The sequence below is a fragment of the Protomyctophum bolini genome, assembly GCF_963924005.1.
Source record: "Protomyctophum bolini genome assembly, chromosome: 12".
Lineage (NCBI taxonomy): Eukaryota > Metazoa > Chordata > Actinopteri > Myctophiformes > Myctophidae > Protomyctophum > Protomyctophum bolini.
The window spans coordinates 26,662,538-26,689,246 of record NC_137873.1 but is presented as its reverse complement, the minus strand read 5'-3'; the positions used below and the strand labels follow the sequence as shown (position 1 = coordinate 26,689,246).

Here is a 26,709-nt window from a genome sequence, read left to right as displayed (position 1 = left end):
CTCTCTCTCTCTCTCTCTCTCTCCACAGATGCCCTGTCTGGCGTCACCAACATCTTCAGCTTCTGGAGTACTGAGAGTCGCGAGGAGCAGCAGTACCAGGAGGTGCCTTGCCACCACAGCCTGCCTTCACCTCCTCCCCACATCCCACTCCCTCCTTCCCCTCTCTCCTTATTACACCCCTCTCAGCAACGACCCCTCTGCACGACTTCCTCCACCTCCCCTACCCCTACTCCCCCTCCTCTTCCTCCTCCCACTGCTGCCATTTCTCGCAAACAGAAGGGGGAGATAGAGAACCGACTTGATCTGTTACAGAGACAGCTCCACAGGTGGGTCTGATGTCCAAATTCACACAGTGGACATTTTATTCTTACTGTACATCACACTCGCATAGAGCACCAAAGTCTGACATCATTCACACATCCTACCTCAGTCGCGTTTTTTTTTTCTTTTCCTGAATTCCCATAGACTTTCTTTTTTGAGTGGTGCAACCACTCCAAGGAACAGCAATATCCCTATGTCAATGTACCTGTCTGTCTGTCCCTATGTTTAGAGTAACATAGGGACAAAAATGTACGAATGATCCCGATTCACTCATATGGATATGAATAATCAACTGACGGCGAAAACACGCTAATGTTATTGCCCCTGAATTTGTATATATTTTTTTTACCAGAAACAGACTGTGTCAACTATGAGTGACAGAATGTCATAAACGATACAGAGCCACCTCCCTGACAATATCACATAGAGAGTTTTGGACCTGAATTCTTGTATAACCCAATGTTATTCTATAAGCGAGTGATGTCATTGACTATTACAGAACAAGCTCTGTCTTATCAGGTACATTATTATGCCTCCACAGTTGTTTGTTGTCAGAAATCCTTTGATTCTGAACTCATGCCAACACAAAGGACACATGGAAGTATGTGAGCACTGAGCAGTAAAGGTTACATCATTTTAAAAGGATGTATTTTTTCTATAAGTAAAGGGAGGGGCCTTAAAGGAACAGTTCTCTCCCAAAATGGCTTTTATTCTGTCACTTCCCCAGGCTTCATATTATGTCCATTATTTCCCCAGGTTGGAAACGCGCATGGCAGCAGACATCGGGTCAGTCCTGCAGCTGCTGCAGAGGCAAATGTCCATGATCCCGCCGTCTTACAGCACCCTGGGGTCAACGCCTCTCGTGCCCTCCTCCCCGGTCCAGTCCCCCACTGCCACCTCTCCATCATATACCCCCACCCCAACCTCCCCCTCCTCTCACCCCCATACCCAGTCCCCCACTGAACATCCCGGTGTCATCCTAAACATTCCTCCTGTCCTCGCCTCTCCTACTGCCTCGTTCAACCGGCGATCCTCCTTCATGTCTACCTCACCCCCTCTACCGTCCTTATTTCAGGGTCCTCTGTCCAGTGAAGATTTACCCCAGCCCCTCCCATCCATCCAAACACTGGCCCAAGTCGCTCAAACTCTCTCTGGCCAAACTGTTTCTCTGGCCCCCCCAGCTGTTAGCCAGAATACCTCCCCCCATGCCACCCAGAGTCCGTCCTCTGCCCAGCTGTCTTCTCCCATCCCAGCCCAGACTGAAGCATGCCTGTCTACCTCTGTCTCCTTCTTCCCTCCTCTCACCTCCCTGAGTTCAGAGAAGCGGCTCCAACCTTTTTGTCCACTCGAGACGTCGAGTCAGGCATCTCTCTCACAGGTGTTGTACTGCTTTTTATAAAGATACTGGATTCATTCATGCAGGAAGAAATGTTGGGAAATGAAGGCTTCTTTGCATTTTGCAGAACACAATTGATGGAAGAACATATTTTACAAATCAAATATGATCAGATGTAGCTTGGTCTACATTGGGTGGTGGCATGACAAGCCAGATTTAGCCAGATGTGGCGCGCTACGAGCTTGTAGGTCTGCTATTTTTGAAAAATTGTAAAAATGCGGAAGAAGTCTTTGAATATATATTACCGGTATTTCAGAGCGAACGTTTTTAACTCGGGTCTTATATTATATTATATTTAATTTATTACCCTTTTATCTCATCTTTTCTCACTTTATTTTCACTTTGGACAACATTTCTAATTTCTTATTGTCATTGTCATTGTTTTGTAGCTTCTGTTCCGCCCAGACTTTGAGGACACACCTATGAAACCCAGGCGACCGCTCCACATCCCTGGAATAGAGCTGCGCCTCCTTCAGCCACTTCCTGCGCAGAACACTTCTTCACAGCCCCGTCCCTCCGACACAATCAGCCCAACGGAGCATCACTTCCTGGGCAGAACCAACGAACCGGAAGAAGATGGTCTGTTCAACTTGGCCTATAACAACAACAGTTCCTCCAGGTCGGGCGCGGGCTCGGGGACAGCGATGGCTCGACCGGAGCCGTCAGAGGGCCAGCGGCGCCTCTCGTTGCCAGGGGAACCCGCGTCGTCATTGGACAACAGCTGGATGACTCAGCGCCACAGTTCAGACCCAGCGAGTTAGGAATAGCGGGACTGGAGGCGGCGCATGCTGTACAGTACCGTTGTGTGCGAGAAGTCAACAGTGAATTTGTTCAATGTATAAAAAAGGATTTAAGCTGGATTCTTCTGCCATGTGTGCGAACCTACTGACATTTAAAGCTGGAATTTAAAAAAGAAAAAAGATACATTGCAAGGTCGTGGACGACACCTTGAGAACACTTGCACACAGTTATTGTCTGAAGGCTTATATGGGAATCTCGTTTCCTTCTCTCATGTAATGAACTGAGGTAGGTAAGGCTGTGTGTTCACAACGTGTCTCAAGTGGGGATTGAGTTTGTCTCTTGGCCTTGGTGACATTATGGATGGTGTTAAACATTCGCAGCCAACAGGTGTTATTTCAGCAGCATGTACAGTATGTCTACTGGACAACGTGGCCAAATTGTCGATATCAAAGGCTTTGTAAAAACATAGATGACAATAGAACTCTCAAGATACCTTGAACACTATCACTTTTTATAGTTGGCTTGTCGTCTGCCAGTTTGAAACTATAAACTAGTACTCGACTGGCGAAGCACTGGTTGACCATTAAATATAAATATACAGTACACCTACTGTAACTTGAGCAATAAGATACACTGACCTCAGACACCGTTAGTATGTTTAATGTATGTGTGTCCTCATGCAGGAAGAACACATTTAAGTAAGTAAGTAAGTACATAATCAGGAATGACGACTTATTAACCATGATCATGGGTTGATCATGATCAACGTGCTAGGAGCTTGTAGATCTGCCATTTTTAAACAATTGATGAAATTGTTTAAATATGTTATTCTTATATTGCCTATAATGCAGTGCCAAAAATTGGTATGCCAGGGTCAAAGTGGTTAATAAATCATTCCAGATGATGTACTTACCTTAGCTTCATATGTGAGGACATGAATGGCACACTGTGAACTCGATTCCTGATTATTGTAAGTTATGTATTTCCATGCATTAATTATTTCATATCCTGATTCCGTACCGTAAAGTGTTAATGCACACTTTAAGTCCTGAAGTCTTTACAATCACAAGTCATAACCCCTGGGTCAGTCCTGTCCTGCAGACAGCAGCCTAACATGCATAGGCTTGTTCCCTTGATTGATTGATTGATTACTTTATTAACGGTTTAAAAAGCATAGGAAAGTACAGTTCAATACAAGGTCTGCTAAGATAATGTATAACCCAAGAAAGCACTGTGTCTTGTTTCCATTGAGGTCCTTCATAATCTATTTATCTGAACATTTAATAACATACAAATGTACGTATACAAATTACGTCCGCTTCAACACAGAGTAGCAGATATTTGCACAGTGCCTCATCCAGGAAGGGGATTTTGACTCCTCTATAGTGTGGGGAGAAAGCTGCCACAGGTGTGTACATGCTAGACATTTTTTGCAAGGATGGCAATGGCAATTGAGTGAAGTTACCATAACACAAACAGTCATGTCTATACAGTTGTAGATAGTGATAAATATACCTTAAAAGGCATGACCATATTGGCGCTACAATATTATTGATTCATTTAATTGATAAGATAGGTCTACACAGCCTTACACGTGAGCAGGAATTACTGCTTTCACTTAAATTCCTATTTAATAATCATATATAAGGTATTATTTATTTCCACTTTGAAATTGCACTATAAATAAAGTATGGCGTCGCCAAAACATTTCCCTCATAATATGGGGTTGTGGTATAAAAATGTTTGACAACCTCTGACATAGATGATAGATCTACGTCTTGGCTCTGCAGATGGGATTATAAGGACTTCAGTACAGTGGGGAAGTTGCGACCATGAAACCACATCCATATTTAAGGTATATTACACACTCTTCATTTTCTTCCCTTGTGGAACCATGATTATATGCAGCACAGTACACATAACAGCATTGGCAAATTTTAGGGCATATAGCTATATAGGTCTGATACACATGGTACAACTAAAGTGCAATGGGATTGTGCAAGAAATTAGCATAGGTATGTAGAGCCAAAGCTAACAGCTATAGTATGACTGTGTAGTAAGTAGTGATGCACTGAATATTCTGCCACAGAAAATGGGTAAAAATGCATTTCGGGCTTATTCGGGTGCAGTACGTTGTTCAGACTAGTCATTGGTCCGACAAATGACAACCCACCTCATCTCCTAAACTAACCATAACCGCAAGCACGGGAGCAGACACTAGTCCGACGTTTCGGCCAGAATAGGCAGAAAATATATCACCGAATAGTGTATGCAATTAATGCATTCAAAAGAGCTGAATAAATGTTTTATGGACCCATAATAGTGATTATTATTTAAGTGAAGTTTTGCCATAACCATTTATTTTGCCATAAATCAGGTAGCTTTAAGGTACGGCCATGACGGCAATGGTAGGAAAAAATATATATAATATTAATCATATTCGGTATTCTGATTTCGGCCAACTGTTTCCTATATTCGGTATTCGTTTCGGCCAAGAATTTCCCTTTCGGTGCATCCCTAGTAGTAAGTGATTGATCCAGTAAGAGTTATATACCGAATTGGATTGAATAAATTGTAATCATTGTAGTACCTACATTCCTGAGGCTAAAAAGTGATATTAAGTAATTCTACACGACTTGTGCATGATCTTGCACAGATTTAAGTGGTTGATCTTCATGAGTCGTCAGTGGAGGATCAGGCAGTTCCTTGATGGAGGGCAGTCGACAGTCATAAAGCCACATCCAGATTGTAATGGAGTATATAAGAAAGCCTTCAATTGCTAATTGGTAATATAAAATAAAGATCAAGAATGGATTTTGAGCATTCACACTTATTCACCTAGAATAACATCATGATTCAGTATGTTCTTGTTTTATTTTGCAGAGTCAACTCACTTTTAGCCAAATTACATCAGTAGCCAAAATTCATGGCCTAATATGTATGGTCTAACTCTATGGTCTCTCTTATCAATATGTTTTGATTCTAGGATTGAAATTCATGACCTCTTACAGTATGTCAGTTCACTGAACTGTGCTTCCTTGTATTGTAGGATATTCCTTAATAACTTGTACTATAGTGGCAGCCATGCTAATTCCTTAGCCTGGCAATACTTTAAGTTAATACAATTACACCTATATGCTTATGATTCTATGCCAGTGGTTTTATGACGGGTATTGTTTATTGTTTGATTGATTCAATGGAATGGAATGTAGCATATGTGGGCAGATTTTTGTTGCACTGCGATTTTCTCTTGTCTTGTTATGTTTTTATTATTGTTGTCTTTTAACTGGTGTCAAACTGGACCATTTAACATGAACTCCTTGAAGAAGAACAAGACAAATAAGTTACACTTTTTTTTAAATCAAAACAACAAACAATATTAGGTGAGTTTTAGCAAAAAATAAACCTCAAAATGACCAAAATCAAAATACTGAAGCTAGCAGAACAAATTATGGGCACAAATTAAAGGAGTTTAATATGGATTCAAACCAGTTACTGTGTTCCATAGCCGAATGCATTGGTTTCCCACAGGATTGTTACTTGAAGAAGTGAGCTGTAGCACTATAACAGTAGAGCTTCTGTTTTAGTATCACAACAAAAAACAACAATACATGTCAACTAATATTACAAGGCATGTTGATGAATATGCCATAGAGAGCTATATCAGTTTCTTACCTTTTGTTTTGCATTTTACAATGTTGAAAAAAGACCTGCACACCGTCTGCACTTGCAATGCAAACTTTATTTAGGCAATGTTTCGTCAAAGACCTTCTTCAGGCATCTGTTGATTGAAAAATTGAGCAAGTATAAAGACATGAAGGGCATTCCCGAAGAGAATGATAGAATGAATTTAACATTGTATCACTGTAATGACACAAATCATTCACTAGATGGCAGCTTCCCACACCCTTTAAAGTTCTGTTGAACAAAAATGGGTTTACATTTAGCCAGATAACATTTATTTACAATCAATTAATATTTATTAAAACATAACACAGATTGGTATTATATATCTAATCTCTATAATTTATTTTTGCAAGTTTACATTATGCAATGCATGATAGCCACATTTTGTTTTTAGAATATGTAATCCTGTTTCCTGTATAACTCAGGAGTGCATCAGTGTGACAGGTATTTCTTGGTACATCTGTGTTTTTGGGTGTGTCCCAAAATTGTTTACTATATTATTTATTTGTTTATTGTTTATTATTTGTTATTATTTTGTTAGCCTTTTGTGGATATTTGATGTGACAATATTAAACACTTTTTTGTGACTCAAATGTAGAATAACTGAAAAATCTTGGCTATTACTAACAATACAAACAGACAGTAATAAGTAAAGCAATTTTGAAACATTTTGCCCTTCTTGTTTTGTAGGCTATAAATTGTAATTAAATTGAATTATAATTTAATTTCTCATGATTGTCATGATTGGTCATTTGTATATGATATGTAGCCTATATCAATGGCTTTGCCATGTTATAAGATAATGCAACAGAGTCTCACACCTGTTGCGTCAAACTTGTGACGAGTTGGTATGGATTTGACCATGTCATGCGTCAATTGTTCCCCATCGCATATCATGTTGACATACTAGAATAACTAGATAGACTGGGAGGTCTTGGGAGACGTGGTTATTGAAGTAAGATAATTAATGACACGGATGGTACTACCAGGAGCATTGTAAAATGGTCAGATGGATAACAGATGTTGCCCCAACTCGTCACTATAGAGAGTGAGAATGTGTACGTTTTAGAGGAGAGAACTAATTAGTAACTTCATTCACAATGACTTGTAGTGAGTGATAAATGAAGGGGTTCGGTTCTATTGATCAGCATTGTGGTTTGTTTGTTGTTTTCTACGTCAATACATCATTGTCTCTGAGTATACAAAGTATACAACAAGAGTACAGTAGCTATACAAAATAAATAAAAAAGTAAATATAAAAGTAAGTAATATATAAGGTAAGACCAGGTGTGAGTGAGTGAATATGAAATGCTAGGCTAATCAACAGTTACCATATCCTTTGAGCAAGGCACTCATTTGTTAGTGCGTGGCTGCAGGGTGCATCTGTGCTCACTCAACTATTCTGTTGTAATTCATCTAACGATGTTACTTGTTACCAGCTGAGCCTATAAAACAGACCACCTGGCACATGCATCACCACAGTGTCAGTCAGCACTAATGAAGGCTGGAGGAAGACCCAAACTGCATGGAGAAAAAAAAGAAAAGTACAATTCAATGTATATCCTTTTCACATTTACTAACACATAATATTTTTATGTAATATGTGCGCCTCACATGCCAGATGTTTCACCAAATGAGGCCCATCTCAACTCCAGATGGCACACTTTCTTGGTTTTAATAAACACCCCCGCCTGAATAACAGAATTAATTTAACACTTTTGAATAAATGTCTCTATATATGATTTCTACTGATTTGTATTGTGGGTGTGTACATTTTAAACTTTAGTGCACTCTTACTTATTGATTTTCAGGACTAGGCCAGATCCCAGGCCAGCCCATATGGGGATTTCCAGGACGTCTTCACCAGTTGAAATAATATAAGTTATTCTGCACCAGATCTGACTAGTTATGATATCTGGCCTCGATCGGACACTCTCTGATTCATCCAGGGACGTCCGTCTTAGTGGGCAGAATTGATGTTGGTTGAAATCAGGTGATATTCTGGGTCAGATGTGACTAGTCTTGGTTTGACTTGATCTGGCCCCAATAGAGACGTCACTAATTCGTCCAGGTCCTGACCGTGCTTGCTGGGATATTATGAAGGTGACTTATGGTGAAATTGTAACAGAGGCTGCAGTATTTCCCTTTTATAGGTTTTGCCCTGTGATTTAATTATCAAAATCTTATTCTTATCATCTAAATTCTAAAAGGTAAGCTAAAATTGCTCAGAAAAAGTTGGTTATAGTGAAATTGTATCAGGGCAGACCCACATAGGCAGCATGAGCCATTCAATTGGCTAAATTGTCTGCCTATGGAAGCATGTTAACAGGGAGACCTGTCTCCATACACAGTTCTGCACCAATCTGCAGTGCCCACGCCCCAATTACTCAGGTGTAAGTAGTCACGGAGTAACCCCTGCCCTATAAAGCCTGGTGCTCATTCATTCATTCCTGCGTGGCAGTCTCAGTATGCACTGGCTAGTTGGCTTGTACCCTGAGCAAGATGCCCTATGCCTCAGTCATTGTTTCACACTTTGTTTCCATATGATTTCGCTATAGTTGTACTGTAAATTATCTACTCAACCACACGGCTATCTAAGGCCTACGAGTAATTCTTCCACATTACTATCTTTTAAAGGAATATACATTCAACTACATTTCACACATTTCATTTATAGAGCGTAAGACAACATAATACAATGAAAATGTAACATAAAAAGGAACAAACACCCCTCCTCCTCCACAGTACTTGGCATCCTCCAATCTAGAGAGGAGTGCCAGCCCTGCAGAGGGGAGACAGGTTACAAACAATGCAACCTCAGTGTCAATACAAATATAAATAACAATGTAATTTGTACAATATAGGGCACAGGCTGCTATTTTTTATTGGGCTACAATATCAAGTTTTGGGGTAATTTGACCATATCTATCATCTGGTTAGGATGTCTCTCCAGTGTTTCACTATAGGGAGGTCCTCGATGCACTTCCCACTGGGGGGAGACCTCGGGGGAGACCAAGGATCAGATAACTGGCCCTGCCTCGGGAAGGATCCCCCAGGAGGAAGTTGCTGTTGTTCTAGAGAGGGAAGTCTGGAGCTCTCGACCCGACTACGGATAATCGGCTGAAGATATGGATGGATTTGAACCATGAATCCATGATAGATTCAATGGAAGAAAAATAGACAAACTAAAACATTTCAGACAACTAAAATGTGACTAAAACTAAATCAAATCAATACATTTGCTGTAAAAATCAACACTCCATATCCATCTATCCCACCTCAGCTCTCTCTTGTGCCAACCGTTAAACGCTCACGTGACAACAAAACGGCACGAGGATGCTGCAGAGCGGCAGCGCTGAGTGCCAGAACGTTTGAGAACTGAAATGTACCCCGAGAAGGAGGTAGATTTCTCCCGTCTCCCGTGTTTATATATAGTAGCCTAGCCTACCCGAACCGAACCCAGCTAGTATATGATCCACTGATCTGCAGTTAACTGCCTGATCGGTACCAGCTGCAAGTATACGAGACGGGCCGGTTGGAGGATGATGATCAGCGCGCGAGCACTGCAGTAATGATGCGTTTTATTCTGGACTGTCTGAGGACGCCGAGAGCGCGAGGAGCCCACCATGGAGAAGAGGGGTCTGTAAAGCATGCACGATCAGGATCATGGATTCATTGTTTAGTCCCATTTATTGATCATTTATCGATTTATTGGTTCTTACAAGACAGTGAGTCGGGGGGTAGAAAAGAAAATGCATCCTATTTTAGACGAAGGATTAAACTGGATTAAAACAATGCAGAATTTTGGGTTACACATGTGAAAGGCTGCAGTTTTGTGTTGTTAGCCTATTTACCGTAATGTTTAACCAACGCCAGAACGCCTTCATTTGAATGATGGTGTCTGCAGGTTCTCATGATGAGCCTTAATCATTTTATTCCCCTTTTAAAATAATCTCTACATCTCTGAACCCCCAAACGTACGTAATGGTATTGTTGTGAATGGACGGAATGTGTGATTTGTGAAGGGCCAGGCTCTCGTTTCCTTCAGATAATAGATAATAAGAGCTATCGATTGGCTTTATTGCAGATGTAGGCTACCAGAACTGTCACAGCTGTCCTACCATAGCTGCAATCAACTGAGAAGAAGTCCCCCAGGCCTGATGATATAGCTAACAGTGATTATTGCTGCTTGACGTCACACACTTAATGGAGGGGGGATGTAGAGAAAGTGGGATATTCCTAACAGGATGATTGACTCACTCAAGGTTCAGATTAGTGAATATATTGCTATGTATGAATATAATTGTTTGCGGTCTAACATGCCAATTGCAACACCAATGGAATATAATGTAGTCAGAAATCTCTTTTGAATAATTAACCTACAATCTCTCAGGTCCCACAAGGCCTCAGCAAACATGATATTCATCTTTTTCTCCATCACTGCCAAGTCAGTTCTTTCACTACCAGGTCAAGTCTTCTGCAGAAAGACTGCTGCAACAACAACTCAGTAGGCCTAATCTTTAGACATCAATGTTTAAGTCTTAGTTTATGGGTTTGTAGGCCTATACCTAAAACTATAGGCCTGTTAATAATTAAGGTATGGCCTATAAACTTTTGGAAATGTGGTTAGAGCCCACATGATGTTTCTTTAGGCTTATTACAGAAGCCTTTGAGTCTCCTAAGCTTAGTTTATAGTTTGCTGTGCGACTGCAACACTTAAACACTTATTATAATTATAAAATGTTATGTCTATAATAATCTAATAATAATGAATAGTTTCTAATTGTGTCCAACCTATATTGTCAAATCATTTAGCTGATATCATGCCAATTTATTTGCAGACTCACTGCACAACTGCTGTCTCAAGCTCTCTAAATCCACATTCCACAATCTATTTAATGAGTGCACATTTCATAATTAATTTAGTGCTAGCCTGTCATTTAACCCTGGCAAATCTTATCATGTCTTATCAGGTCTAACATCATTAGGCTATTGTAAGTGTGATTTTTCTTTATATAAAGGTCTAAGCCTTTATATAAGCCCTAACCTTTAGTTTAGACCTTAGACTCTAAGGTCATTAATATGTATTGCTGTGTGATTCTTTCTGTATGGCCTACCAATGAATGGATATATTAAGTACTGTATGGGTGTACACATTATTGCTAACTTTAGAAAGATAGATCCTCATCTATTTTATGCAGATTAGGCCTAAATGGAAGCTGGTATTGGAAGTATGAGTTTGTAATTGAGAGGTAGGATACTGTAGTAGGTGACTAGGTGTAATGTAAGGACCATAGTTATAGCCACTATAGCTACTGTTATGCAACGGTTTTGTTCTCTGCTATGAATGGCCATAATTCATAACAATGGCTAAATTAAATGACGATAGGTGATTATCGATTGATCTGCCTCTGGTTTGCTTGTAGTAGTGTAAATCATGGTTGTGTTCTGCACTGGGAATTTTATGAATGGCTCAGTTGGTATGCACTCTCACCCTACATGTGAGGGAGAGAGAGAGAGAGAGAGAGAGAGTGAGAGAGCGTGTGTGTGTGTGTGTGTGTGTGTGTGTGTGTGTGTGTGTGTGTGTGTGTGTGTGTGTGTGTGTGTGTGTGTGTGTGCGCGCACGGACTCACATCAACCATGACTGATATAGGCTACTACTGTAGTGTATACTGCAATGAGTATAGTTTTAGAGGGAGGGGGATGGAGTCCATTAACGTGGGGGTGGGGGGGTGCTAGGAAAAGGTAGGGGGCAGGGCAATATAAAGATGAAAGGGGGAGGGAAGAAAAGGAATGAAAGGAGGGACGCACTCATGTAGCCTTATGGATTGGTTAGGTCCCCCCCGGCCGGCCCACTCCCTCTGCCCATTCTTTTCACATAATCGTCATGGTTCATTCCAGCTCTTGGCTGTTGGCACACAAAAACACATCTCCTCATGGTTCATTCCAGTTCCATCACACACACACACACACACACACACACACACACACACACACACACACACACAGGACACTCATGTACCGCACATACACACACACACACACACACACACACAGCTCCTCCTCTGCGGCGTCAAGATAGAGAGAGAGAGAGAGAGACAGAGAAACGGAGAGCCATAGAGAGAATAAAAGGAGAGTAGAGAGGGGGACATGGAGGAAGAAGCAACCATGCAGCAGCAGGAGCAGACAGAGGTGGCAGGGGATGGAGGGACGGGGACGGGGAAGGCGGGATGGATGCATGAGTGCTCCCTCTCCTCCATGCTCAAACGGTCCTGTCTCCTGTGCTGGTCGTCTCCCAGGGACACGGGCGTTGTGGAGACGGACGAGCCGGTCGTCGCCAAGGCGACGGAGATCAGAGTAAGACCACGGCCGCAGCACCTAGCACTGGTGTGTTGTGTGTGTTTGGGGCATGTGCATGCTGTGTTGTTTTTATTATGTCTGTGTTAATGTGTATTATATTTGTGTGTGTGTGTGTGTGTGTGTGTGTGTGTGTGTGTGTGTGTGTGTGTGTGTGTGTGTGTGTGTGTGACTGTGTGTGTGTGTGTGTGTCTGTGTGTGTGTGTGTGTGTGTGTGGGTGTGTGTCTGTGTCTGTGTGCGTGCATGCGTGCGTGAGACTCTAGTATTTCCCATTCTTGCCACAGATACACATAAAGCACAGGTCAACATAAAGCTCTGTATGTGGGTGTCAAGTAGCATCCCTATTGCCAAAAATAGCAGATCTACAAGCTGTGGATCGGGTATTTTTGTCGAAATGATTTGGTGCACATAAAAAGAGAGCACACCAAGTCGCCTAAAACGCAACTCTGGGCTGTTTTTACAAAGTATAGAGTGTCTATTTAAGTCAGATTACAACTTGAAAAGGAAACCTATAGTATTCAATGAGGCTACAGTTGACACACATTTTAAATGCTTATTTTTACCATCCCTCCAATGTTCAGACATCATAATGACAGACTGTCTGATATAATACAACTGGGATTTGTATACTTCACAGTAGTGTATATTTAGCATCATCATCATCATCATTAGAGTGTACAAAAGCCACACACAGGCATACACATATAGGCACACACGCGCACGCACGCACACGCACGCACACGCACACACACACACGCACACACACACACACACACACACACACACACACACACACACACACACACACAGACACACACACACACACACACACACACACACACACACACACACACACACACACACCATCTGTCACATCCCTCCTCTCATCGGGCTCAGTCGGCAGTGGGTGACTCATTCCGCATCATTTCTATTTTAACATTGATGGATTGCTCAGGTGTGCGTATGTAGGTTTGTTTTGTTTGTCTGTCTGTCTGTTGTTGGTATCGGCATGTATGTGCAATTGTGCATGCTTTCCTGTTTCAGTCCAAAGTTGTTATGTTAAATCACACAATGCTTTAACAGGTGCAAGGTCTGTTTGGACAGTGGTTCTCAAACCTTTTTGACTCCACTTTAATAACCTTTTATTTTTATTTTTTATTGTTTAGAATCTTATGTCATATTACGGTACGTAAATACTGTATGCACATCTTTCCCGCTACAATATGTCACAGTCAGTCAGTCAGTTTCCATTATAGGATAGACTGAAAATAACTTTATACTTGACGTTTAGCAACTTGAACAACAGGGTCCCTATTAAGGGGGAACATTCACCAACAATAGCTGATCTACAACCCCACGTGTATAGATCTGCTATTTTCGGTGAAGAAAGTTGTTGTACTGTAGATGGAAAAATAACTCAAGTTCAGTGCAACTCGGGTCCGTTACAAGTCGAGTGTCTAGGTCATTAAACTGAAGTGTTCAATCAATTCCAAATATTATCAAAGTATTCTGACTTGTGCCACGGCACCCCTGGACTTGTGTCACAGCGCCGAGGGTGCCACGGTAGTAGACGGTACCCACTTTGAGAAACCCTGCTCTATCGGAGTTAAATTAACCCCGGCTTTCACTGTGAATGTGTGTGCATGCATGCGGGCGTGTTGTGTGCTCGTGTGTTTCTATAGGAGTTGGAGAATGCAGTGTCGGTGGAACACTTGGAGCTACAGGAGCAGCAGACTGACCGCAAAGAGCTGCAGGAAACGCTTGAAAAACTAGATGCACACAGGACGAAGTTACAGGAGGAGCTCAAGAACACTAGACAGCTGTGCTCTGAGGAGAGCCAACAGGTAGGCATTAACTAACCATATATCAGCTGTGCTCTGAGGAGAGCCAACAGGTAGGCATTAACTAACCATATATCAGCTGTGCTCTGAGGAGAGCCAACAAGTAGGCATTTAACTAACCATATATCAGCTGTGCTCTGAGGAGAGCCAACAGGTAGGCATTAACTAACCATATATCAGCTGTGCTCTGAGGAGAGCCAACAAGTAGGCATTTAACTAACCATATATCGTAAATTGATTCAAAACGATTCAAACTGGTTTAAATTTAAATCGCCCTTAAACATAATGCAAACAGCAGAGGGTGTGTAAAAAAAGGGTTGAAAATACAGGATCTTTGTACGAGAATTGATGAAAACATTTGTTTTCAGTCATTTGCTATATTGAAAAGAGGATAAGAAAGAAAATACTGGATTTTACTGGAAATTTAATATATATTTTTTCGTGATTCTCATTGTATTGTGAGTTGAGTGAATGCCTATCAACATACAAAGAGACACTCCATTCTGGTACTGACACAACTGTATAATCCTTTAATTGAACGGAACCACAGAATTTGACTGTGTAAATTATACTTTGTTTTATTATAGAAATTCATGCTTTCTATGATAATATATAATATATTGATGATTTATATCTTGGTATAATATGCAATGCATCATTTCTATATTATAGAGTGATGTGAAATGACACTTCTTGTGGGGTTTTTATGGTAATAATAAAACCACTGCGATTGGTCAGGCAGTAGTCGGGTCTAGCCTGACCTTATGCTACTGATTGAGATAGTGTTGCTGTACACATCATCATCCTTCCCCCTCTCCACCCCATCCAGATATTGTCTCTGCAGACAGAGGAGGTGAAGAAGGAAGGCCAGGTGGAAGAGTACGAGCGGGAGCTAGCCAGGGCTCGGTGGAGGCTCAAAAAGCTGAGGGAGGAGACCAAAAGGCAAAGGAGGCGAGTGGAGGAGGCCGGAGAGAGGGACATCCCTCTGCAAGACTCCATCAAACAGTCGTATGAGGAGATCCTAGAGGTAAACAGACATGAATGCTGTAACATTGTCTTTATTATCAAAATCAATTGCAGTAGTACCAAACCTGGAGAAGAAGAAAAAACGCACACTGTCCCGCACACTGTCTTCACTTACAGCATCAATAAAATGCTGTAAGTTGTAAAGTGAAGACAGTGTGCGGGACTTTCTACTTCTCCAGTTCCAATTATCCGACGCACCTGTCCTCGGTAGGTGTGCATAAGGACCTTTTGAGTGTTGCAACCACTCCCTTACGGAGCTATGTGTGTGGGTGGCTGGATGGCTGGGTGGGTGCCTGGGTGGGTCTGAGCACGAAAACAGCATGGTTGTTTTTCATCACCTGTGCGCAACCTAACACACACACAACACACATGCACATATTAACTGTATATATGATGATTTTCGGGTGTGACAGTACAGTACAGTACAGTACAGTACAGTACAGTACAGTACAGTACAGTACAGTACAGTACAGTACAGTACAGTACAGGGACCCCCACACAGTAACTCTGTCATTTCTCAACCGTTTCGGACATGGAGCGGTACGCCGGAACCGGCCCGGCCCACTGGGCATGTTCCTGAGGGTCTGGATGTTCCGGGGACCCCCCCCCCCCCCCGGGACCCCCACACGGAGTTGCACCACTCACTTCGCACGGGTGTGACAAGCCCAAGTTAAATGCAACGCAAATAAAAGAGAGGCGTTTTCAATTTAACCAATAGTTATTGCTCATTTTTGAAGTAAGGATGGATTGCATAACTGGGCTTATAGACATGAGGTAAATTCAAACCAATTCTTTTAGTTGAAGCATTCAGAGCTGAACATTATGTCCCGGTTTCTGTGTGGCTGCAATTTGGTAAAGTGCTTACAATATAAATTGTCTTAATTTTGCAGGGCAGACAGCAGACACCACGTGGTTGCGGTTATGAGTTATATTTATTAAAGTATAATACCAATTATCCACGTTGTTGATCACATACAAATACAATTCATAGTGTTATCATCTGGTAGATATGGGACCTGGCTGGGTAACATCTGTGTTCCAGATGCAGGTCAGCAGATATAATTAATTAGGATCATTAATGCAAGGGCGCATTTCCCCTCAGATCAATAAAGCTCTGGTCCATATCAGAAGGCAGGGTTCCAGTATCCTGGCCCCCTCTTGGGGCTGAGCTGTGACTTATTTTTGTAATCCCATTGTTGCATTTGCATTCCAGCTGTGACATTGCTGCTTAAAAATGCACGTGTGTGGCTTGCGTGTGTGTGACTGTGTGTGTGTGTGTGTGTGTGTGTGTGTGTGTGTGTAGGGGGGTGAAGTTGGTGACTACTTGAGATAAATTTGTTGGGGTGCGCACGCTTTTCCGACACCGAAGATCCGAAGCGGGGGGACATGCGATGCGAAAAAGCGATGGTCCGACATGCGCTGCTCCCGTGCTTGCGGTTAGGGTTAGGTTAGGATTGAGGTTTCGGATCAATAGTATGTCGGAACTAAAGCCTGCACCCCAATTTGTTTTGTATTAAACTATATCTTTATAGTTATAGTTATATTTATTATTTTATTATATTAGGTATACTGCTAGGTGTTTTTAGTCTACTGGTCTGTATTCTCACCTCCTTCCTGTCTCTTCCTCACAGGAGGAGGTGACTCTGGGCTCTCTCTCAGGAAGTGCAGTGACTCCATCGAGCCAGCTGGACGAGTCGGCATCTCCAACCGACACTACTGAAGAAGAGCCAATTCCTGTGAGGCCATGGGGAAGGAGCCAGTCGCTGCCCGCCTATGCAGACTACATAATGGTATGTATGTTTTATATGTCAGTTCAACAGGAGTTCAGAATAAAGCCAACCACAAAAAGAATGCGTTGGCCTGGGAGAGTTGTTACTGTAGCAAGGGGAACAAACATACACACATTCAGTGTATAAATATGGTATAATATAGAAGTATTATATGAAATATAACACTATGAATAGAATACTATATAGTACTATATATAGTACTATGTAGTAATGAACAAATAAATAAATGTTCTGTCTGTCTGTCTGTCTGTCTGTCTGTCTGTCTGTCTGTCTGTCTGTCTGTCTGTCATTTAAAATTTTAAATACACACACCTTATACAATGTATTGAGGGTTTTCTTTTTTTTTCTGTCTACCTACCTACCTACCTACCTACCTACCTACCAGAGGACCAGTGGTTCGTCCTTCAGTAATAATCTCACAGAGACCAGGGAGGAGGAAGATGACAGTCGTTCCAGCACACCAAAGGTAGACCAGGCCCTGAAAGTAAATATTGCTATTTGCTAACATATGAATGATTCTGGCTAAACCAAAAACTGTCTAAACTAAGCACTGCACCCCTGGCTGGATGAGAGCTGGTTTGCGGAATAAAACCATTAAGGCTAAGAACCGGATTACTTCAAAACTAAATAATGTATTTTTGAAGTGTGTGTGTGTGTGCGTGTGTGTGTGTGTGTGTGTCTGTCTGTGCATCTGTGTGCGTGCGTGCGTGTGTGCGTGCGACATATACGCATACATGTATACAGTATACACAAAGTCAAACGATTTGTCACACACGTTACCGCAGTGAAATTTGTTCTCCGCATTTGACCCATCTCTTGGAGCGGTGAGCCGCAGCCAAGGAGCGGTGAGCTGCAGCGTGCGCCGCGCTCGGGAATCATTTGATTAGTAGATTTGACCCCCAATCCAACCCTTTGATGCCGAGTGTCAAGCAGGAGGCCCATTTTTACAGTCTTTGGTATGACCCGGCCGGGGATCGAACCCCGACCTCCCAGTTTTAGGGCGGACACTCTAACCACAAGGCCACTGAGCTGGTACTGAGCTGAGCACACACATGAACTTCACAGAAAGCACTACCTTCTCCTTCTTCCACATACAGATAAACAGATGTGACAGAGAGGAGGGACAGGGGAAGATCAGAAATGACACGGAGAAGAAGGTGAAGGAAGGGTTGTCCACCAATCCCAACCCCACTGACCAACTGGACTTCTACCAAGCTGACCCCTTTGTCCACTGCCAGACTGAACGTATGCGCCTAACACCTAACCTCCACTGTCTGAATGGACATTATCTAACCTCCACTGTCTGAATGGACATTATCTAACCTCCACTGTCAAAGTGAAGAAAAACAATCTAATACTATAGATACCACTTGGGAGAGACCATTAGGGTCCCATTAGCACATTATGAAGTTGCTCAGCTTTACAAAGTAGCCTTTTTCAATTACAGTAAAGTTTTTGTGTGTGTGAAATTGTTTTGTTTGCCTTTTGTTTTTCTTTCCATTCTACAGTCAATTTATCGATCTTGCAGTTGTTTAAATAAGTTGGATATAAATTAAACTGACTTTTGTCATTGCATTAGGCTGCATCATTGTGGTTAAACATTCCAGGATATACTGTATCAGAGTTTAGAAGAACAGTAAAAAGAAATAATGTATTCCATCAACATAAAAAATGACACAATGATTACCGAAATTATGTTTTGTCTCCGGTTTTATAGATGACCTATTTGATGAAGACTTATTCCCAAAGACGGACTCTTCTGGTGAGTAATGATAAACTACAAATCACTTTTCTAGATATCTTTCATTTAGAACTTTTGGTAGGATTACAGAAATGCATGACTGTTACCATGGGGTGGTTTTTCTTCTGTTATAACTTGAAACCCCTCAAAACCCACCAATTTTAGTTCATGCAGGGGGTTTCTTAAGTGAAGGTTTCCATGGTCCTTTATGGGCTGGGTAGTTAGGAATATCAAATTGAGCTAATTTAGCTGATTGCTAAATATACAAATATTTCCAGGTGCATTTGGGTCCGACCCTTTCAAAGGCACCGACCCGTTTGCAGCAGACACGTTGTTCGGAGATGCGGCGGGCGGAGGTGAAGGTGAAGGTGACGAGGCAGACCTGTCCTGCACTGAGAACAAAGCCTCGACAGCAACTCAGTGTTTTGAGTCAGAGTTCCCCGATGAAGATAGCGACATAGAGATCAGCTACAGCCGAGAGGACCTGGATGCCATAGCAACGGGAGGCGAGGCAGCCGACGAGGCGATGGGTTTCAAACCCATCCAGAGTTCGTCAGAGGAACTGGGGCCAGTTCGAGGCTGGAGGTCGCAGGGACAGTATTCGACGGAGTCGGATCCCAATGGATATGAGCTGGACCTGGGGGCCTTCTCACCTCCTTCAGACATAGAAGAGCTCAGTATGGGCTCTCTGCCTGGAGGGGATGTCACAGAGACTGCAGTGAGCAAACAACAAGGTATTTAAACTTCTTTTTTAAACTAGAAACATATATTTTACATTTTGCCATCATACCAGTAACATGTTATACAAGTTATGAATGGAAAGTATAATAATATGAACAAGTAGTGTCATCCATCCATTTTCAACAGAGAAATATCCCAGCCGGGATATTAAGCAATTTAAGCAATTTAAACGGCAATATAGAAGAGAAAAACACTTGAGTTTATTCCAGATGAATGCAGCCACTGCAAGGAGTGTTTGGTTGACTCCTCACTAGTAAGAAGTCAATTCCCCAGGTATTTAGCCAAGCTGTCTAGAGATCCCATTATGAAGCTGTTTTAGTTCAAATCTGCTGAGCCAAACAAACAGGAATGCCGCCTTCTGGAAAAGGGAACTACAGTCGTTAACAGAGCCTATACACAGCAGTAGCAGAAGTTAGAACAACCACCTAACAGGCCACCTAACCCTAAACCACAATGCAGTGAATTGAAAATCGTGATGAAATGAAAAACGTAATTGTCGCGTGTCGCCACAGGAATGGAAATCAAAGAAAATGTTATGGTCCCTTATTTCCATCTTTAATGAATGTCCAATGTTGCCTTCTATTTCCAGGTCTGGTCATTGATCCAGCTCACAATGTGTCTGAGCTCCAGATACATGCTTGCAGCTCTGCTTCTCAAGCCACCACATCAGTGGAATCAGACTGGATTGACCTTGGTGCGACAGAACATGTCTTCCCCTGTGAGGAGGTGGAGCTTAAGGCATGGGATAGGCCGGAACCCCAAAAGTCACTGGAACATGAATGTTCCGTGACTCCCCAAACCTCAGTGGACACCCAGAGCCCACTGGGCCGGTCCAGCTCTAAACCAAGCAGAGAGCCGAGTTATGAATTGAGCTATGAACCATCCTTTGATCCATATGGGTTCAAGTTGAGCCCAGAACATTCCATTCACGACCTCTTAGACTCTGATGAGGCAGTATCTAGCCCAGAGCTAAATGAGCCAGATCTGACCTTTGACCCCGAGCCTTCCTCTGCTCAGCCCAACCAGCTCAGCTTTGACCCATATGGGTTTGAGCTCAGGACCTCTGAGGCAGTGGGTCAAGACGCCTTTGACCCTTATGGCTTCAAGCTCACTCCCGAAGGAGAAAACCAGGAAGTTGTAGACAACTGTAGCACAGACAACCAGGAAGAGCTGGAAGCTTGTAACTATGACAACCAAGAACTGATGCAAACAAGTCACTATGACAACATGGAAGTACTGGAACCGTGTGCAGATGACAACCAGGAAGTGCTGGAATCCGGTAGCCCTGACAACGACGGACTCCATAACAATGGAAATCAGGAAGTGGTAGAACCCTGGAGTAATGTCACTTACGAGGTTCTGAATGTATTTAGCTCTGAAAATCAGGAAGTCCTGGACTTTTGCAACCAGGGAAACCAGGAAGTGCTGGAACCCTGCGAATACGGCAACCAGGAGCTATTAGAATCACAAGACAACCAGGTACTACCGGAGCCCTGTAGCTATGGCAACCAGGAAGTGCTGGAACCCCGTGACCATGACAACCAGGAATTACTGGATTTCTGTAGCAATGAAAACCAGGAGGTGCTGGATCCAGGTAGCCACGACAACCAGGAAGTGCTAGATCTTTTTAGTAAGGACGCTGAAGCTAACAATAACGACTGTGTAGCGGAGGAAGAGCTGGACGTTAACGCCACCATCAACTCCTCTGACAGCTCCACCAATTCAGCCAACAACAGCTCAACCAGCATTGCATCATCAGTGGTCTCTAACAGTCCTGCCACCCTGGACCTGCTGGGCTTAGAGCTTAGCAACACAACTATTGGCAACACTGACGCCACCAACAACCCCGCTGAGCCTCTCTGCGCGGCTGCAGGTGACGACCTGGCCACGCGCAACACAGCCGCCAACCAGAACCCGGCATCGTTCAGCATGGCCGCCACCAACAGCTTGCTGGACGGCGATCTGGGATCTATATTCGGGACCGGAGGCTATGTTGGCTGTCAGGACGTGGCGGACGATCTGGAGCCCCTGGCCCGCAAGCAGGTGAAACCTGTAGCAGAGCCGGTACGACCCGTCAGACCTGTCCGACCCCCACGGCCCTCGCTCATGGTAAGTTACACTCGCTTGTACATGCATTGATGCATCGCACTAATTAGGGCTGCAACTATCGTTTATGTTCTTAGCGATTGTTCTATCTATAGATTACTCTTTCAATTAATGAAATAATCGAGAAGCTGTTTCATAAAATATATTAGTGCTATTTTATACTTTGTCATACAACGGTGTCTTGCAAAAATAGCCAATATACAAACTCATTTCAATATTTGTTGTATCTGTATCTATTTGTTCAAGATTTGTAATATCAGATTTATAGTGTGTATAGTCAATTATGAATTGATTATTTTATTAAATGATCGATGATATATTTATAGAGTTGAAGGTCTCTGTCTCTTACCTGGGTTGTTCTGTCTGTGCAGGCCAAGGACCAGGTTCAGTCCAAAACTCAGGGCCTTGACCTGAAGTGAACTCTGAACTGTGACCTGGTGGTGACGTCACTACATCGACCAACACCCACCTGGGGTTAATGTGACAACTGATAACATTCTCCTGGGGCTCCCGTGACAGCAGGGGCAAAAAGAGAAACACAAGAGAAGGTGGGAGAAAGACGGTGAGGAGGACGCATATAGAAGGACAATGACGTGGGGGGGAAGAGCAAGGACAGGAGAAATGAGGCAGTAAGTTATTTATTTGGTTGTTTGTGGTTAATCGAAATGTTTTAGGGTCTATTATTGGACGGTTAGATGAACAGTAAGTCAGACAGCAAGGTCAATGAACTTCCTGGTGTATTTAAACAACTCCCGAGCTGACATGGAGCCAGAGGTGAACAGAACCAGAGAGCTTGTTTGGTCCAAAAATATCTCTGGTGTCATCGCCGTCAGCAAAATGTCACACTTTTGCTGCTTAGGCCTGAATAGCCTAGAGACCTAGGGGAACGGTGTTGAGCAACAGCGCTCTCTGCTGGAAAGAACAGTGAACAACATTCCCAGAAAATGGTTTTTAGAATAAGCCATTTACCCAGCGACTGTAGCCTACCCTAGGTGGAGCCTGTAAGTCAACTATAAAATATATTTATGTATATTAATTTATTTTAATATTTATTTGCGAGTGCTGTCAACGCAACTTCATTTCTTGGGAATCATCCTTATTTTCATTTCAACTTTTCTTTTTTTAAAGGATTACCTTTCAGTAGGACCACTCAGTCCAAATGGAAAATGATTTCCCTTTTTTTTGTCAACTTGGGGTTGGAAGCCAGTCTAGCGGTCTCTGAGAAAGCATGTATATACATTAATTTAATCTAAAAAGAGTCTATTGTGGATTAGTGCTTCTTTAGGTAAATAGTAGTTATAAGTATAGGTTAGAGCCAGGTGGAACCATGGCCGCCGTGTTCCTGTGACCTTTTCTAGTACCAGGAAATGTGGCTGTAAAATAAATACACAACAAGCTCCATATGTTATCTGGAGAGGTTGCTGCGATCTCCAGATCCGCTTGAAGCAGGCCGGGCTATGGTGTCCTATGGCTCTATTCTCGCCAGTGCCCTAAACTTCTTTGCCATTTTGAAAAACATTTTTTCTACAAGCTCACAAAACGTGTCAATATAGATTGCCTATTTGAAGTTGTTGTTGAGTGTTGAATGTTTTTCAAAATATAATAAAAGCAAAAAAGTTTAGGGATAAGGGGTAAGGCACCGGCGAAAATAGGGCTCCTAATCTCAGCTCCCGCTGAACTGCGAAATGACGCAAACGCTGCATTTCTTGGGCTCTGGATTAGGCGATGAATGATGTGTATGAAACTTGGTTAACAGATCGGCTGTAGATCAAACTGCATGAAGTGAAACATATTTCATCACCTGTACACTCTTAAAAAAAAAGATCTGTTGGGAAAAAAAACATTGAATGCACATACTATAACTATTCATAAACAGATGTATTGAAAAATGAACTCAAATGTTCATTAGTGTTGTTGTAGACAAATGTAATTTTTCTACACATCCGGTATCTGTTCAGTTGTGTACAATACATCTTGTTTTATCTCATTGTTTCTTTTTTTCTATTCAGAGTGTAGAAAACAGAAACATTACTGCCTGGTGAAAAGAAACAATGCACATTAAAATATTCCATACAACTAATCTGTGTTCTTGTACTGCCTGGAAAGTATACCATGCAACCATATTTCCTCTGTTTACAACTTCGACTAAACATGAGAATGTATCATGGGATATTGTTGTGCCCATGCAAATGCTATAGCCTATAGAGACAGATAAATACACATAGAAGATGACTGGCTACATTTACACAGGTAACAATGTATTTGCTCTGTTCATGCCTACCTCATTGACAACTTTGCTAAGGTTGCATGAAAACACTGTGAACATTTAATTTGTGGATTGTGGATTGTATGGAATCAGAAAGTGGTAAAAAGAAACAACACTTCAAATGTAATGCTGGTGCTGCAAATGCACCCAAGTTTCACTGAAGAGGGATGGTGATCCCAAATCATCGCCTGTGGCGAGATACATTTGAGCAAACTAATGCTGAAGTATGAATGATCAAATGCTTACATACTGTATCTGATTCTGCCTGAATGCACCCATTTAGGCACATCACATCATGTTCAGCTTCAGTCCCAAGATTCCTGTGTAGATGCTGTCATGGACTCAGTCCCTAGAAAGCACACAGACCACCCTGGCCACTAAAAACCAATGACAGGTCTGGCTGGCTTCCAATATATCTTGGAGGAACCTGGTCTTCTCTCGCCCAGTATAACTTTTGTCCTAAACTGTGATGCCCTTTGATTTCAAACAGACATCATATAGACCTTAATGTAGGTTCCTCTCTGCTGTTTACTTTCCCCCCTCCATAGCGTGTCTTTCCTTGCCAGAATCAAGAGTTTTTCCACTCATTCATTGTATGCAGAGAAAATGCAAGGGAAGTGTGAAAGTCATTTTTAATAGTGCGGCTTAGTGCCCATGGAATTTTCTTCATACAGAAGCCGACTTAATTATGGCATACGTGTACTGTTAATAAATAGTATGAACACAACTGTATACCAAACTGTTAGTCAGAACACATACTGTAAAACCTAAACTAATGACATAATGCATCCTGACCTAACTAATGACTAATGGCATAATGAAACAGCAATATTAGGTAAAAATGGTGCACTTGGTAGTTTTTCTAAAATTATTAAAATATGTTTTTCTTAATTTTTCTGACTTTTTTTTTCTTGACATTCAAGATTAAGATTATTGATCCAGGATAGCACCCCTTCTATCCTCTCTGTTTACTTGCATACTGCCTAAGAGAGTTTGGCAGTTTACTGGGTTTCCTGCAGTCTGTCTTGCAATTTTTGATCAAGAGGTGATTTGTTGTTGAAATTGAACCAAATGGCCGGATTGGGTAATTGTGCTACTGTAAATGGGTCTGTCATTTTTTTTTTTCATTTTTTTTTCATGTTTCTATGTAAAAGTTCTTTGTGGTTGAAACAACATGCAATAATAGAATAGCGTTAACTTGTAACTGATCAGCGGTATTAATAGAGCCAAAACACTTAATGCTGTTTTCCTGGGACTAGTTTGAATTCACTTCACTTCTGTTGATGAAATAGACGTGACACTTCCAGCATGAGAAGATAGTCACATCTAATTATTGAGAATATGGTTTCTGTCATTTGCAAAATTTTCTGTTTTCTGTTTTTACTCTAGTTGTGAGTTTAATGAATGTGAAGTGAAATGAGGCCAGTCTCAAGACTACCGTATATTCAGAATCCATGTGTCCTCAATCACACCAATTCTCTGTTTCTGCAAAAACTCCCATCTTAACATGTGTTTTACTCTTGGATTCAAACATTTGAATTAGAATATTATTCAAATATAAAGTAAGTCACAGTATGTGGGGTCACGGCACTTAATTCCAGTGATGTTGACAAGAGAATGGTGTTTGGAATTGGAAGAAAAATTCTCTACATTTAGAAAAGAAGAGAAATATTTGTAAATACAAGATTTAAAACACTTGTTTGATAGACCATGTTTTTTCTGTTTTTTGGCAGGACTCACATTGGCTTCCAGTTCAGTTCTCACTGTATAGTGTACATAGACAAATGTAGCATAGCATCTTTTTTTTTTCTTTTTTCATATTCAAGTTTTTCAAACTAGTGCCCCTATTCTGGGCATGTCATTAAAGGTGAACAGTTTAAAAAGAAATCCAAAGATTTCAATTAATCTAAAAACCTCTGAGCTAACAAGTGAACTATTTTCTCTATTCGTCGTACGACTAAGTGTATAGGGCTAGTCATTAAAGTATTTAATTGGAATCATCGATAATTTTACTGGCTTCAGTACATTTTTACTGGTGGATCAGAGATTCAAGAGGATAATATCCACTTTAACTATATGATCAAGACATAATCAGGAAACAAATTAAACTAGTTCAAGGTAACTGTGTAGTAAGATTAACAATGAAGGTATTTTACATGAGAGAGATCAAATAAAAGCTTGTCATTTCTGTCAGTGGGTGTTTTCTATTATCCAGACAAAGGATTCAAGGTACTTGATTCAGATATATGCACTTTAAAAGCCACGGTCTAATAAATAATAATAATAATAGAAAATAACATCATTATAACTGTGTTGCCATGGTAATCTCACAGTTGACTGTAATTATACTAATAACTTCTTTGCCATGGTTACCATGGTAAAGAGTCATGGTTGCATTGGTTGGGTGTAATAAATACAATAATAATATTAACTAATAATGATAATATAATATAAATGTGTGATGCTGTATGTGTTGTTGTCTAAATGTGACATTCTGTGTTGGAACAGTAAAGAAATAAAAGTATCAAACATATATAATTTAACCATACGTATGTGTTTTGTCTTTATTTAGATCTATAACAGTCTCCCACAGAAAGAAGACATATGTTATGTGTTATGAATAATGATAGTCAGGAAACAGCCATTATAACAACAACACAGGACTAAAGCATTCCATAGAAAAACAACATAATTG

At 41.6% G+C, this 26,709-nt stretch overlaps 2 protein-coding genes across 2 annotated transcripts in view; both read left to right on the top strand.

The window, feature by feature from the left end:
• The window catches only part of LOC308326188 (voltage-gated inwardly rectifying potassium channel KCNH6-like), a gene marked incomplete at both ends in the record, with an annotated part of 77,568 nt that extends 75,090 nt beyond the window's left edge, over positions 1-2,478 (top strand). The window contains 3 exons of the mRNA XM_080778996.1: positions 29-326; positions 1,078-1,456; positions 2,107-2,478. Of these exons, the coding sequence (XP_080635122.1) occupies positions 29-326; positions 1,078-1,456; positions 2,107-2,478 (1,049 nt within the window). The remainder of the gene's footprint in view (positions 1-28; positions 327-1,077; positions 1,457-2,106) is intronic.
• A 7,003-nt stretch (positions 2,479-9,481) lies between these two features.
• On the top strand, positions 9,482-26,562 carry LOC308326186 (uncharacterized protein; the record flags this gene model as incomplete). The annotated part of the gene is made up of 12 exons (XM_080778994.1): positions 9,482-9,514; positions 9,657-9,784; positions 12,445-12,502; positions 14,186-14,347; positions 15,174-15,371; positions 17,002-17,160; positions 17,546-17,626; positions 18,258-18,405; positions 18,878-18,922; positions 19,180-19,635; positions 20,232-21,751; positions 22,120-26,562. The coding sequence occupies 12 exons, from the start codon at positions 9,482-9,484 to the stop codon at positions 22,165-22,167; spliced, it is 3,036 nt and encodes a 1,011-aa protein (XP_080635120.1). The 3' UTR covers positions 22,168-26,562.
• Between the last annotated feature and the right edge of the window lie 147 nt (positions 26,563-26,709).